The sequence below is a fragment of the Esox lucius genome, chromosome 17, assembly GCF_011004845.1.
Source record: "Esox lucius isolate fEsoLuc1 chromosome 17, fEsoLuc1.pri, whole genome shotgun sequence".
Lineage (NCBI taxonomy): Eukaryota > Metazoa > Chordata > Actinopteri > Esociformes > Esocidae > Esox > Esox lucius.
In genome coordinates this window covers 44,982,040-44,996,921 of record NC_047585.1, presented here as the reverse complement: position 1 = coordinate 44,996,921, position 14,882 = coordinate 44,982,040, and the positions used below count along the sequence as shown (strand labels likewise).

Genomic DNA, 14,882 nt, shown 5'->3' with positions numbered 1-14,882 from the left:
GTAGCTTGTGGAGACCTAATGTTTTTTTAATTGCTCACAGACTCAACTTTCTCATGTTGTGGGTTGGATGGTTTGGCTGAGCTATTAAAGGGAAAAGTCTTTTGTAGGCCAGCACTGATGTCAGAGTGGTTTGTGTGTGTGTGTGTGTGTGTATGTGTGTGTGTGTGTGTGTGTGTGCGTGTGTGCGTGTGTGCGTGCGTGCGTGTGTGTGTGTGAGATTATTTTGATATTTACATATTCTTATGACAATGTACATAAAATAATTATCTGAATTACATTTTGTTCTTTTCATTTGATTCCCAGTAAAACAAAACCTTGAATAAAAAAATAATGTCAGGCCTAGGTTGGTCCAGCACAACAGCTGCCTCACATACTGGTGCCCGCCTGTTTCTGAATCTTTTTAGCAAAGTTTAGTAAGAACTCGTATTTTATAAACAATAAAATCACATATTTTTTACAAATCATAAAATACCGCTAAAATATATTTATAAACATTTAAAATTAAAATTGAGAAATGTCAGGTGCAATTTTTTTTTTAAAACAACGTTGTTTTATAGCGCTCCCTGCGGGTTCAGAATATTCAGTGCGTGTGGAAAATAAGAAACGGTTCCAAACTTTTCAAACAGATGGCGTTGCTAAGAGGATTAAATCTAAACGGTGAGTGGCTGCTCTTTTTCCTGTAAACCAATGAAATAAGCCGTTGTATTGAGGTGACATGGAGTGCAAAGCGTCTGGATACGAGTAGGGTAGCTCTGCTGGCTTCTGCAAAGCTATCTAACGCTTGTTGAGTGCGGTTTGAATAAAGAATATCGAGAACATACTTCATTTTTTATTATAGGTTCGTAGCTAGCTAACTACTACAGCAGGCCTAATTATTATAGCTAGAGTCTCAAAACAAACATCAATAACATCTTCTTTCCAACAGAGTCAAGCATACATTCATCAGGACAGGATGTCAAAATTTAGCTTCAGGAGAAGCGAAAAAAAAGCATTTGTAAGTGAAGTTTAAGTTTTTCTCAATCTCAGCAGTGGTACTAGATACTGTAGTCTTGTTACGTTAATACCTAAGCAACCAACTTGCCTTTCTGCTTTTCCGAGTTTGCATTTTTTTTTTCATGACGTGACTCCAGCTATTACTGTAATACTAGCTAAGTATGTGATAACAATGAAGATGATAATATGATCTGATCTGAGCAAGCTTACAATTATTGTTATCTCTTAGTTCTGAAGTTAAGGACATAGCTTCTATGGTTCTTCCACTTACTGTATTCCTGTTGCGTTTGAATCACGAACATTATGTTTTAACCTTCAAGCACGACGGTACCTTGTTATGTCATCAATGTACATGAAAAGGAGTTGATGCTAAGTATAAAGTACACCTTTTACTGAAATACCATTGTGCATTACGCACGACTCTTGTTAACCGGGTGGTTTGAATCCTGAAAACTGATTGCCGTGGTAAAACTTCGTGCTGCTCCAATTTAATTGGTATTTAATTTAAATGTTTTTGAAATTAAATAATGCGTATTGGGATCCGCGTATTGGGAGCTGTGCATTTTCTTTGTTGATCTGCCTTGTGAAACTGTAATATGGTGTTAACTTTTATAATACACATTACTACTAATATACTGCATCAGAGGGCTAGATTAAGGGATCAAGTCCCCCTAGATGTGAAAAATCATGGGAATAAGTTAAACGTATTGGAACTGTCTCAAAAGCCATTGGGGAAGATCTGAAGGGGGAGGAAACAGAATTATTAACAATGCAGTCTGGACTGATGCAAATAATTAACTATTTTCTAAACCTCTTAGCCATGAAAGTGATACATATCCAACCGAAAAAATTTACAGCCAAGACATTAGAGTATGAATGTTGCTTTCAATGTTTTATTTTTTTTCTGGAAGTTCTTTTTGGTGTGTAATGACATTTGCCCAACAAAACTGGCAACTTTTTTTTATTGAGGGCCCAATATTCAGTACTGTGCAAATGCTTAGGCACCTGAAAGTCGAACTAAAGTTATGTATTTGAGTAGTAAGTGTTTATTTGTAGTAGTATATATAAGTATATATAAGTATACGTATACACCAATCAGCCATAACATTATATTATTGTTTAGGTCCCCCCTTTGCCACCAAAACAGCCCTGACCCCGTTGAGCCACGGACTCCACTAGACCTCTGAAGGTGTGCTGTGGTATCTAGCAGAAAGACGTCAGCAGTTGATCCTTTAAGTCTTGTAAGTTGCATGGTAGGGTCTCCATGGATCGGACTTGTATGTCCAACACATCCCTCAGATGCTCGATTGGATTAAGATCTAGGGAATTTGGAGGTCAAGTTACCCTCCTGAAAGAGGCCAATGCCATCAGGGAATACCGTTGCCATGAAAGGGTGCACATGGTCTGCAACAATGCTCAGGTCGGTGGTACGTGTCAAAATAACATCCACATGAATGGCAGGACCCAAGGGTTCCCAGCAGAACATTGCCCAAAGCATCACACTGCCTCCGCCGGCTTGCCTTCTTCCCATAATGCATCATGGTGCCATGTTTTTACCAGGTAAGACACACACACACCCGGCCATCCAGGTGATCTAAAAGAAATCGTGATTCATCAGACCAGGCCAACTTCTTCCATTGCTCCGTGGTCCAGTTCTGATGCTCACGTGCCCATTGTAGGTGTTTTCAGCAGTGGCCAGGGGTCAGCATGGGCACCCTGACTGGTCTGCGGCTACGCAGCCTCATACGCAACAAACTGAGATGCACTGTGTGTTCTGACACCTTTCTATCAGTACCAGCATTAAGGTTTTCAGCAATTCGAGGTACAGTAGCTCATCTGTTGGATCGGACCACGCAGGCCAGCCTTCGCTCCCCACGTGCATCAATGAGCCTTGGCCATCCATGACCCTGTCGCCGGATCACTGCTTTTCCTTCCTTGGACCACTTTGGATAGGTACTGACCCATGCAGACCGGGAACACCTCACAAGGGCTGCAGTTTTGGAGATGCTCTGACCCAATCGTCTAGCCATCAGAATTTGGCCCTTGTCAAAGTTGGTCAGATCTTTACGCTTGCCCATTTCTCCTGCTTCTAACACATCAACTTTGGGGACAGAATGTTCACTTGCTGCCAAATATATCCCACCCACTGACAGGTGCCATGATAACGAGATTATCAGTGTTATTCACTTCACCTGTCAGTGGTCATAATGTTCTTGCTGATTGGTGTATATTAGATTAGATTAGATTCAACTTTATTGTCATTGAAAAAGTACAAGTACAGTACAACTAAATGCAGATAGCATCTAACCAGAAGTACAAATAGAGGAGGGCAGAAAATGTACTAGCATTTACAAGTATTAAGTATATGTATATTACAAGTGGAATGTATAGATGTGCAATGAGGGCAAATAAAGTACAAATGGCAAAACTAAATGTGCAATTAATGCAAATAGAGGAGGGCAGAAAATTCCCATAGTGTAATGTAGCGTATGTTACAAGCATTTTCTTTTACGTTTCCAACTACGCATTTGTGTGTTTAATGTATATACAAATCATGGTTTACACTTATGGATTCACTGCTGTGTACTTATGGATCACAGTATGCACGTGTGGATTGTATGCTGTGTATTTATGGATCACAGTATGCATGTGTGGATTGTATGCTGTGTAATTATGGATCACAGTATGCACATGTGGATTGTATGCTGTGTATTTATGGATCACAGTATGCACGTGTGGATTGTATGCTGTGTATTTATGGATCACAGTATGCACGTGTGGATTGTATGCTGTGTATTTATGGATTACAGTATGCACGTGTGGATTGTATGCTGTGTATTTATGGATCATGGCTCACATTTGTGAGTTGTATGCTGTGAGTACAAACATTTTGGCAGAAATATATCTCCATAACAATCCCCAAGTGTTTAGAAACATGTAAATAACACATTGTTTTCCTGCCATGGTGGTGACCAAAAATAAAGTAGCATACCATGATCACTTGTTCATTTTAACCTAAATCTATTATTCTTGATCAGTCAGTATTAATTTTCATTATGGATTGTAGAGACTTTTCATCTTTTTTTGGTACTGTGACATTCAGTCATTCAGTCAACCTACCTGCTCATCAAAACTGTGTCTGTAACCTCTACCTCCCATTCCTTGTGTTGTCATTAACGCCCCGTAACCAGGTCTCCTCGTGATTGTTTGTTTAGAGGCACATAGCTCATGGCTTGGTCCCTGCCGCCACCATTGCACCCAGGCCAGCTGTGCCGCGTACCCCTCCCCCCCGCAGCCCCTACCCCTCTCCGGAGAGACCCAGGTACCTATGGTGAACATGCACTAACACACACACCAAATGACACCCGACCGAGTCACTACTGTTTTCCAAAGGTGCATTTGATAGTAGTGCATTCTGTGGAATAGGGTCTCATTTGACACTCCTTTTCAACATTATCTCTCATCCATTTTCCCTTTCTATTTTCTCTCCTTCTGTCCTCTTTCATGTTCTCCTTCTCTGTGTCATTCATTCCCTTTTCTCTCGTTGTTGTCCTGACTTTATGATGATGTACTGAAACATGGAAGTATCCAAAACCAGCTGAATTATGACCCATCCCACAGAAAACACATGCTTTTATATGTGTGCTACATAGGGATGGGCACGGATAGTCGAATATTCGAATACCCGAAATGTATTTAGTATTCGAAAATACTTGTGTGTGTATTCAATTTACCCCCATTTTATTTTTTACGTATATGTATTTTTTTTGGTTGAAATAAATTGACTTGAATGTTATTTTTCTAAATAATTGTAAAATTCCAATCAAAAATGTTGAAATATGATGATATAACATGACATTTAAAAAAAAGTATAACGTTTTTAGTCGCTCCCAATTCACACGTGTTTGTTGTTTACGTTCCTCAATGAAAGTGGTAGTCAGTCGGAATGACGTAAAATATAGTTATTAGCATACTGTTAGCAAGTGGATAAAAGTTAACCAATTGTTGGGAAGATGGAATATATTTAATAATTTTATGTTACCTCCGGAAAAAATATTTGGCCACAAAACGCTACGTAAATTTCAGCTGTGGAATCGAAAGTCGGTTGAGAGTGCAGAAAACGGCGAGTTAATCAAATAGCATATCGCTGGCTAGCTTAGCTAACTAAAACTTCTCCAGACTCTTCCATCCAATAATCTCAATGTTGTGTGTTGATTAATATTGTCTTCTAGTTCTGTAGTTTGCGTGTCAACCACACTGCTTCCTTCATACACGCATGCGCTTTTTTGTCACACGAACGGTCATTGAGCCGATGTTACACGACAACACCCTGTCCTTCGCGCGTTATGAAGAAGCGCTCATGTGTTATCCCTAGTTTTTAAAAACATTTATTTCGGTTAACCGAATATTATTCGAATAGTAAAATATGTTCCAATCCACATAGTGCTACAGCCTTAGGGTTGCACAGTACAAGTATGTTCCACGATACATGCTTTTGTTGTTGATTTATTTTTCATCCCAGCCTTTAATGTATTTTCTGTCCTCCCTGTCCTTAACTTTTCTTCATGCCCTTTCTGCAGGTCTGCCTTGGCAGCTGCCATCTTGTCATCATCGTTGATTGGTCAGACCTTCGTAGTTCCCCCCGGACGCCCCAGGTCCTTCTCAGAGAGTGACTGCTCACAGGCCCTGACCACTTTAGAGCCTTACGCCACCACTGCTCTGTACACCAGGTAGTCCTGATCCCGCAAATCTTCCAACTGGATCCTTTTGGGACGTTTGGCCCCCAAGGTCAAGATATCTGAATGAGTGATTGTCTACCAGTCCCAGGGTTCAGCGTTCACACATCTGATGTGATTTCCTGACTTGTCAGACCTCCCAACACATTGACAAGGGAGTGGATGGATGTCTAGCATATGTGGGACATCTTCTGTCTTCTTTCAGGGACAAATGGCCAGAGTCTCTCTCTTGCCGACCTCGCTTGCCCTCCCCCGCACGCTCTGAAGACAAATATGAGCATGACGATGATGAGGAGGAGGACATAGAGCAAGAGGAGCTGTCTGATGAGGAACCCTGTCATGTGTACCAGTCTCTGGATCGCCAAAGGAGGAGGTCTTCCAGTGACAGAGAGGACCTCTACGCCCACCCTGTAAAGCAGGTAGACCAGGTTTCTGTTCTAATCAGCAGCTGCTCAAATGCAACCCCTTCTCCCCAACTTCCCCGTTCCCCTTTCCCAGCAATGATTTTGACTGGGACTCAGGATTTTACGGGTTTGTCTAAATCTCTTTATTAAGCAGTAATTACTGTTGACATTGGATCATTGTGGTTGTGCACTTTGTAGGGAATAGTGTGCCAATTAGGATATAGAGTGTAGGGCATATGGGATCAGCCCTGACCTGAAGTCAGATGTCTCAGCACCGCCTCAGTAGTCTACGGTCAGGACAAACTGTCATCTTTCTTTCTGTTGTCTTCATTCAGTAAACACAAAAAAGCCAACTTTAGCCTCCATCTAACATAAAGCCAAGAAATAGTTAATTTCTTTTGTGACCAAAATATTTCCAGTCATTCCGCATTCAGTCATTTACACCAAGATTCCGCTAGATGGAGCTCTTTGGTCAAAGTTTCTGCTTTTGAGAGAGAAAGTAAGCATCCAGCTGTCTATAAGGAGGGACACTACACGGCTGTACATCCAACTGTTCCTCTATGACGAGAGAGACACTACACAGCTGTACATCCAGCTGTTCGTCTATAAGGAGAGAGACAGTACAAGGCTGTACATTCAGCAGTTTGTCTATAGGAAGAGAGACACTACACGGCTGTACATCCAGCTGTTTGTCTATAGGAAGAGAGACACTACAAGGCTGTACATTCAGCTGTTTGTCGATAGGAAGAGAGACACTACAAGGCTGTACATTCAGCTGTTTGTCTATAGGAAGAGAGACACTACAAGGCTGTACATTCAGCTGTTTGTCTATAGGGAGAGAGACACTACAAAGCTGTACATTCAGCTGATTGTCTATAGGGAGAGAGACACTACAAGGCTGTACATTCAGCTGTTTGTCTATAGGAAGAGAGACACTACAAGGCTGTACATTCAGCTGTTTGTCTATAGGAAGAGAGACACTACACAGCTTTACATCCAACTGTTCCTCTATAATGAGAGAGACTATATGGCTGTACATCCAGTTGTTCCTCTATAATCAGAGAGACTATATGGCTGTACATCCAGTTGTTCCTCTATAATCAGAGAGACTATATGGCTGTACATCCAGCTGTTCCTCTATTGGGAGAGACACCACACGGCTGTAGGGTTAGAAGTACTGTCTGCTAACAACATCTTGTTTCCACTTTAAACAACTACAGCCAGGCAGGTGTCTGTTGCAGTTTAACCAGAATACTTGGAATTAATGTGTGCCAGATGGGCCCTGGGCTGTCTGCAGGATTAGGGCTCGGTAATGAACAGGATGAGATTTGGGAAGCGTTCTATAAATTGTCTGTGGTAAAAAGCCATCAGTCCTCGGTAGCTGACAGCCCATTCCCTTCCAGTCCCACAGTTGGTAGCAACGTGTCTGAGTACACATGATGTAACATGGAATTACAATGTGCATGGTCCCAGACATGATGGGAGCTGCCTGCTGTTTTCCCCGAACCTGTTTCCCAGAAGTAGGACGCTGTGCGGCAGGAAACAACATCACATATCACTTAAAACCATAACGCTTTGAAATATGTATAATTGTGGGATGGACATGTTGTTATAGGGAGTGAGTGTGTGTGTGTGTGTGTGTGAGGGTTGATGTGCTCTGTAAACTGGCACTGGTAGCCCCTCTAAACCCCTGAGCTTCTGCCTACCCTCATGACAAAATAATATAAGACTTAAACTTAGAACCCTCTGCCTGTCCTTGTAGAAGCACCTCGGAGGGGTTCTTTAATCGACTGATTCAGTTAGAACCCACTGCCTGTCCTTGTAGAAGTGCCTCGGAGGGGTTCTTTAATCGACTGATTCACTTAGAACCCACTGCCTGTCCTTGTAGAAGCACCTCGGAGGGGTTCTTTAATCGACTGATTCACTTAGAACCCACTGCCTGTCCTTGTAGAAGCACCTCGGAGGGGTTCTTTAATCGACTGATTCACTTAGAACCCACTGCCTGTCCTTGTAGAAGCACCTCAGAGGGGTTCTTTAATTGACTGATTCACTTAGAACCCACTGCCTGTCCTTGTAGAAGCACCTCGGAGGGGTTCTTTAATCGACTGATTCACTTAGAACCCACTGCTTGTCCTTGTAGAAGTGCCTTGGAGGGGTTCTTTAATCCACTGATCCACTTAGAACCCACTGCCTGTCTGTATACACCATACAACCAGGCAAATGAAGGCTATACACCATACAACCAGGCAGTTGTCCAGGTGTGATAAATCTGGGGTCTGCAGGGCTGTCATGACAGCAGAGTTATGCTTCATCACTGACCTTTTTTGGGCTTGTTTACATCACACTTCATTTTCTGAGATGTATCGAGGAAGACTCGAGATGCCTGATTATTTTGTTGTGTAAACTTGCAGATATTGATAGATTGAGATGCGACCTTCTGGGGTAGCGTGCGACACATTTTCGACAGAAGCCCACCTGGAGTTTTGCATGTGTGAAGAAAACTGTGTCATGTTTTTGTTCAGTGCGCACGCGTGTAACACGAATTTCCTGCGATTGACGGCCATAATCCTGGATGTTATGTGAGTAACCTGCTGGTGGGAATTCAAACACTACAGGAATGATCATGCAAACATTTATTCTCTCACCTGTAATGTAAACAAGACCTTTATCCTGGTATCCACTAGATCTGTAAATGTTTGGACCAAATGAGATTGTCTGCACCCTACATGAGTCTCATCAACCTGCTCTATATCATCATCATCATCATCATCATCATCTTCTTCTGCTTATCCGGGGCCGGGTCGCGGGGGCAGCAGTCTAAGCAGGGATGCCCAGACTTCCCTCTCCCCAGACACTTCCTCCAGCTCTTCCGGGGGGACACCGAGGCGTTCCAAGGCCAGCCGGGAGACATAGTCCCTCCAGCGTGTCCTAGGTCTTCCTCGGGGTCTCCTCCTGGTGGGACGGGGTCTCCTTCCCAGGAAGGCGTTCCGGAGGCATCCGAAACAGATGCCCAAGCCACCTCAGCTGACCCCTCTCGATGTGGAGGAGCAGCGGCTCTACTCTGAGCTCCTCCCGGGTGACCGAGCTTCTCACCCTATCTCTAAGGGATCGCCCAGCCACCCTGCGGAGAAAGCTCATTTCGGCCGCCTGTATCCGGGATCTTGTCCTTTCGGTCATGACCCAAAGCTCATGACCATAGGTGAGAGTAGGAACGTAGATTGACCGGTAAATTGAGAGCTTCGCCTTGCGGCTCAGCTCTTTCTTCACCACGACAGACCGATACATCGACCGCATTACTGCAGAAGCTGCACCGATCCGTCTGTCAATCTCCCGTTCCATCCTTCCCTCACTCGTGAACAGGACCCCTAGATACTTAAACTCCTCCACTTGAGGCAGCCACTCTCCACCAACCTGAAGTGGGCAAGCCACCCTTTTCCGACTGAGGACCATGGCCTCGGATTTGGAGGTACTGATTTTCATCCCCACCGCTTCACACTCGGCTGCAAACCGTCCCAGTGCATGCTGAAGGTCCTGGTTAGAAGGGGCCAACACGACAACATCATCCGCAAAGAGCAGAGACGAAATCGTGTGGTCCCCAAACCTGACACCCTCCGGCCCCTGGCTGCGCCTAGAAATTCTGTCCATAAAAATTACGAACAGAACCGGTGACAAAGGGCAGCCCTGCCGGAGACCAACATGCACTGGGTACAAGTCTGACTTACTGCCGGCAATGCGGACCAAGCTCCTGCTTCGGTCGTACAGGGACCTGACAGCCCTTAGCAAGGGACCCAGGACCCCATATTCCCGAAGCACCCTCCACAGGATGCCGCGAGGGACACAGTCGAATGCCTTCTCCAAATCCACAAAAAACATGTGGATTGGTTGGGCAAACTCCCATGAACCCTCCATCACCCTGTAGAGGGTATAGAGCTGGTCCAGTGTTCCACGGCCTGGACGAAAACCACACTGTTCCTCCTGAATCCGAGGTTCTACTATCGGCCGTATTCTCCTCTCCAGAACCCTGGCATAGACTTTCCCGGGGAGGCTGAGAAGTGTGATCCCCCTATAGTTGGAACACACCCTCCGGTCCCCCTGCTCTATATCAACATTATTCAATAGATAATATAGATCTGCATTAGCTTTAAGATCGTTTAGTTTGTGGAATATTTTACCATATTTCATATCCATTCAAAAACAGACAGAAGCTACATGTTAAGGGCTACAGTTATGTTCCTAACTGTGTTAGCTTTGTAATGTTGTGTTCTCAGGGTACTAAAGGGAACCGGGCCTTTGCTATATGGGCCCCTAGACTCTGGAACAGCCTACTACAGAATGTCAGAGATGCTATGTCAGTGCATTCCTTTAAATCTTACCTAAAACCTTTTCTCATTGTGATTTTACTTCCTTTATTTAATTTAAATTATATGTTTTTATATGTATTTTAATTATTTTAATGTATTTCTATTTTTATTGTGTGTAAAGCACTTTGTGTAATTGTACAAGAAATATATATATTTTTTTATTTTTATTATTATTATTATTATTATTATTACATAGACACACAGGCTGAATACAAGGACAGTGGACGGTCATTTGTACAAATAGAATACAGCAAAGAGCCAAGATGGCTGCCCTGTTTTACAGCACACTGCACCGTGTCCTCGTTAGAGAGGCTTATGTTAATTAAGACACTGTGTTCTATTGGTCATTTTAGTTTCATGTCTGGGGGCAGACACTTTCCTGTACATAAGGTAAAAATCGGCTACATAACCGATCACTGGCCATGGTGGAACATGTTGGTCATGTGAAGAACTGGTCTGATATATTGGAGTCAGGTTGGACCAGGCAAAGGTCAACGGTTGGCACTGCCCGGGTCCTGGTCAACGCACCTGATGAGAGATAAAGTGTCATTCTGGATGCACTGACGATTACGAAGGACGTATTATGTCGGGAAACTAGGCACGGCTGACATTCTAGCTAGCACGCCTGAAGCATGACTGAGTCGGTTACATTCACAGTCATTCTGGAATATGTACAGGAGTTGAACCTACCACGGTTCCTCACCCTTTCAGGTGTAGCTGAGGAGGCTGGGAAAGACTTTCTTTTTCATGTGTAGTGCAGTACACAGGTCACAGGGTGTCATTTGGGACACTGGCAGTGCTGAGTATGAAGCCAGGCTCTGAATTAAAGATGGTCCTTAACGACATACAGCAGACATGTTACGTGGTTTTTACATTAGCAGGGAGGTGACGGTATCATGACCAAACACTTCCTGTTCCTCTCTGAACTCTCTGGTGGTGTTCATTACCTTGCAGCCCCCCTGCCCCTCGGTGTGTGAGTGTACTGATAACCTGCCGTCCAGATATGTTGACGCTGTCCGCCTGTTCTCCTGGGAGGGTCCAATCGGTGTGTTAAAGCCGTGTGTCTGTTCTCCAGGGAGGGTCCAATCGGTGTGTTAAAGCCGTGTGTCTGTTCTCCAGGGAGGGTCCAATCGGTGTGTTAAAGCCGTGTGTCTGTTCTCCAGGGCCGGGTTCAGTCGGAGGACGAGGTGGAGACTGATGACTCTGCCTTTGATATAGTGTCACCTTTACCCGCAGGTACAGTTTCCTTGTTTTATTATCCTCGGGGGGGGGGGGGGGGGGGTGTTTGATTAACACGGGTGGAGTAAAACACACAAACACACACCCTGCAGTCTCCATGAACCCATGCTCTTTACTGTTACGAATTCGAACTACCTGAGAGAGCTGAAAGACTCTAACCAACAGTCTGAAACAGTCTGTCCTGCTGTCTCACTGCCTGGCCTCTAACCTAGTCTGTCCTGCCGTCTCACTGCCTGGCCTCTAACCAAGTCTGTCCTGCCGTCTCACTGCCTGGCCTCTAACCAAGTCTGTCCTGCCGTTTCACTGCCTGGCCTCTAACCAAGTCTGTCCTGCCGTCTCACTGCCTGGCCTCTAACCAAGTCTGTCCTGCCGTTTCACTGCCTGGCCTCTAACCAAGTCTGTCCTGCCGTCTCACTGCCTGGCCTCTAACCAAGTCTGTCCTGCCGTCTCACTGCCTGGCCTCTAACCAAATCTGTCCTGCCGTCTCACTGCCTGGCCTCTAACCAAGTCTGTCCTGCCGTCTCACTGCCTGGCCTCTAACCAAGTCTGTCCTGCCGTCTCACTGCCTTCTGTACTGCTAACCCTAACCCTAACCCATCTTTACTTCTGAAAGCCTCATCCTCTCTGGGATGTTCTTTTTATACCCAATCATGTCACTGACCTATTGCCAATTAACCTTATTAGTTATGAGATGTTTGTTTTTAGCATTACTCAACTTTTCTAGTTTTTTGTTGCCCCTGTCCCAGCTCTTTTGAAACGTGTTTTGTGTGAGTCCTGAAGCTCACTTTAAAATGCTGTAAAACATCAACACATCCAATACTGATGCTCATCGTCGTTAAAGAAGCTTTCTATTGCAGGTGTAGATGAAGTCCAACAGTCAGCAGTTAATAAGGTAACTCTCTCTGCTGTAATGTCCTGTCACTGATGTTTTCATCAGGTTCATGTCAGCCTGCTCCTACTTCCTGTATCCCATTTCTAGAGTGAAGAATGTTTCTCAAATGGCACCCTATTCCCTAAAACAGAACAAGTACAGTACAACGAAATGCAGTTAGCATCTAACCATAAGTGCAAATAGAGGAGGGCAGAAAATGTACAAGTATTTTGCAAATATTCAATATTTTTCAATTTACACGTATTTGCAAATATTCAATATATGTATATTACCAGTGGAATGTGTAGATGTGCAATCAAGGCAAATGCAGTACAAATGGCAAAACTAAATGTGCAATAAGGGAAATATCACCCTTCACCACCCAATTCCCTAAATACTTCACTACTTCACCACCCTATTCCCTAAATACTTCACTACTTCACCACCCTATTCCCTAAATACTTCACTACTTCACCACCCTATTCCCTAAATACTTCACTACTTCACCACCCTATTCCCTAAATACTTCACTACTTCACCACCCTATTCCCTGAATACTTCACTACTTCACCACCCTATTCCCTAAATACTTCACTACTTCACCACCCTATTCCCTAAATACTTCACTACTTCACCACCCTATTCCCTAAATACTTCACTACTTCACCACCCTATTCCCTAAATACTTCACTACTTCACCACCCTATTCCCTAAATACTTCACTACTTCACCACCCTATTCCCTAAATACTTCACTACTTCACCACCCTATTCCCTGAATACTTCACTACTTCACCACCCTATTCCCTAAATACTTCACTACTTCACCACCCTATTCCCTAAATAATTCACTACTTCACCACCCTATTCCCTGTATGTTGGTACACTACTTCACCACCCTATTCCCTGTATGGTGGTACACTACTTCACCACCCTATTCCCTGTATGGTGGTACACTACTTCACCACCCTATTCCCTGTATGGTGGTACACTACTTCACCACCTTATTCCCTGTATGGTGGTACACTACTTCACCACCCTATTCCCTGTATGTTGGTACACTACTTCACCACCCTATTCCCTGTATGGTGGTACACTACTTCACCACCCTATTCCCTGTATGTTGGTACACTACTTCACCACCCTATTCCCTGTATGTTGGTACACTACTTCACCACCCTATTCCCTGTATGGTGGTACACTACTTCACCACCCTATTCCCTGTATGTTGGTACACTACTTCACCACCTTATTCCCTGAATACTTCACTACTTCACCACCCTATTCCCTAAATACTTCACTACTTCACCACCCTATTCCCTAAATAATTCACTACTTCACCACCCTATTCCCTGTATGTTGGTACACTACTTCACCACCCTATTCCCTGTATGGTGGTACACTACTTCACCACCCTATTCCCTGTATGGTGGTACACTACTTCACCACCCTATTCCCTGTATGTTGGTACACTACTTCACCACCCTATTCCCTGTATGTTGGTACACTACTTCACCACCCTATTCCCTGTATGTTGGTACACTACTTCACCACCCTATTCCCTGTATGTTGGTACACTACTTCACCACCCTATTCCCTGTATGTTGGTACACTACTTCACCACCCTATTCCCTGTATGTTGGTACACTATTTCACCACCCTATTCCCTGTATGTTGGTACACTACTTCACCACCCTATTCCCTGTATGTTGGTACACTACTTCACCACCTTTTTCCCTGTATGGTGGTACACTACTTCACCACCTTATTCCCTGAATACTTCACTACTTCACCACCCTATTCCCTAAATACTTCACTACTTCACCACCCTATTCCCTAAATAATTCACTACTTCACCACCCTATTCCCTGTATGGTGGTACACTACTTCACCACCCTATTCCCTGTATGGTGGTACACTACTTCACCACCCTATTCCCTGTATGGTGGTACACTACTTCACCACCCTATTCCCTGTATGGTGGTACACTACTTCACCACCCTATTCCCTGTATGGTGGTACACTACTTCACCACCCTATTCCCTGTATGGTGGTACACTACTTCACCACCCTATTCCCTGTATGGTGGTACACTACTTCCATTCACTGTGGGTCCTGTGAAGAAGTGGTCCACTACATCAGATTGAATGTCCGTCAGTCAGGTTTTCTGGAGGCTGACCTTGGCTGGGCGGAGCTGCTTCTTCCCCCAAGGCTTTGAAGGACAGTGGACCTGAGAGAGACATAATTTCACTGGTTGATTGCGTATCCCTGACCTACCA

At 44.1% G+C, this 14,882-nt stretch overlaps 1 protein-coding gene across 3 annotated transcripts in view; it reads left to right on the top strand.

The window, feature by feature from the left end:
* Positions 1-723: 723 nt before the first annotated feature.
* cep89 (centrosomal protein 89) overlaps positions 724-14,882 on the top strand; it is an 83,037-nt gene continuing 68,878 nt past the window's right edge. For all 3 annotated transcript variants that reach the window (XM_034287065.1, XM_029114122.2, XM_034287066.1), the window contains exons 1-7: positions 724-838; positions 926-994; positions 4,209-4,315; positions 5,574-5,723; positions 5,935-6,148; positions 11,658-11,730; positions 12,591-12,625. In XM_034287065.1, coding sequence (XP_034142956.1) covers positions 953-994; positions 4,209-4,315; positions 5,574-5,723; positions 5,935-6,148; positions 11,658-11,730; positions 12,591-12,625 — 621 coding nt within the window. In that variant the 5' untranslated portion in view covers positions 724-838; positions 926-952. The remainder of the gene's footprint in view (positions 839-925; positions 995-4,208; positions 4,316-5,573; positions 5,724-5,934; positions 6,149-11,657; positions 11,731-12,590; positions 12,626-14,882) is intronic.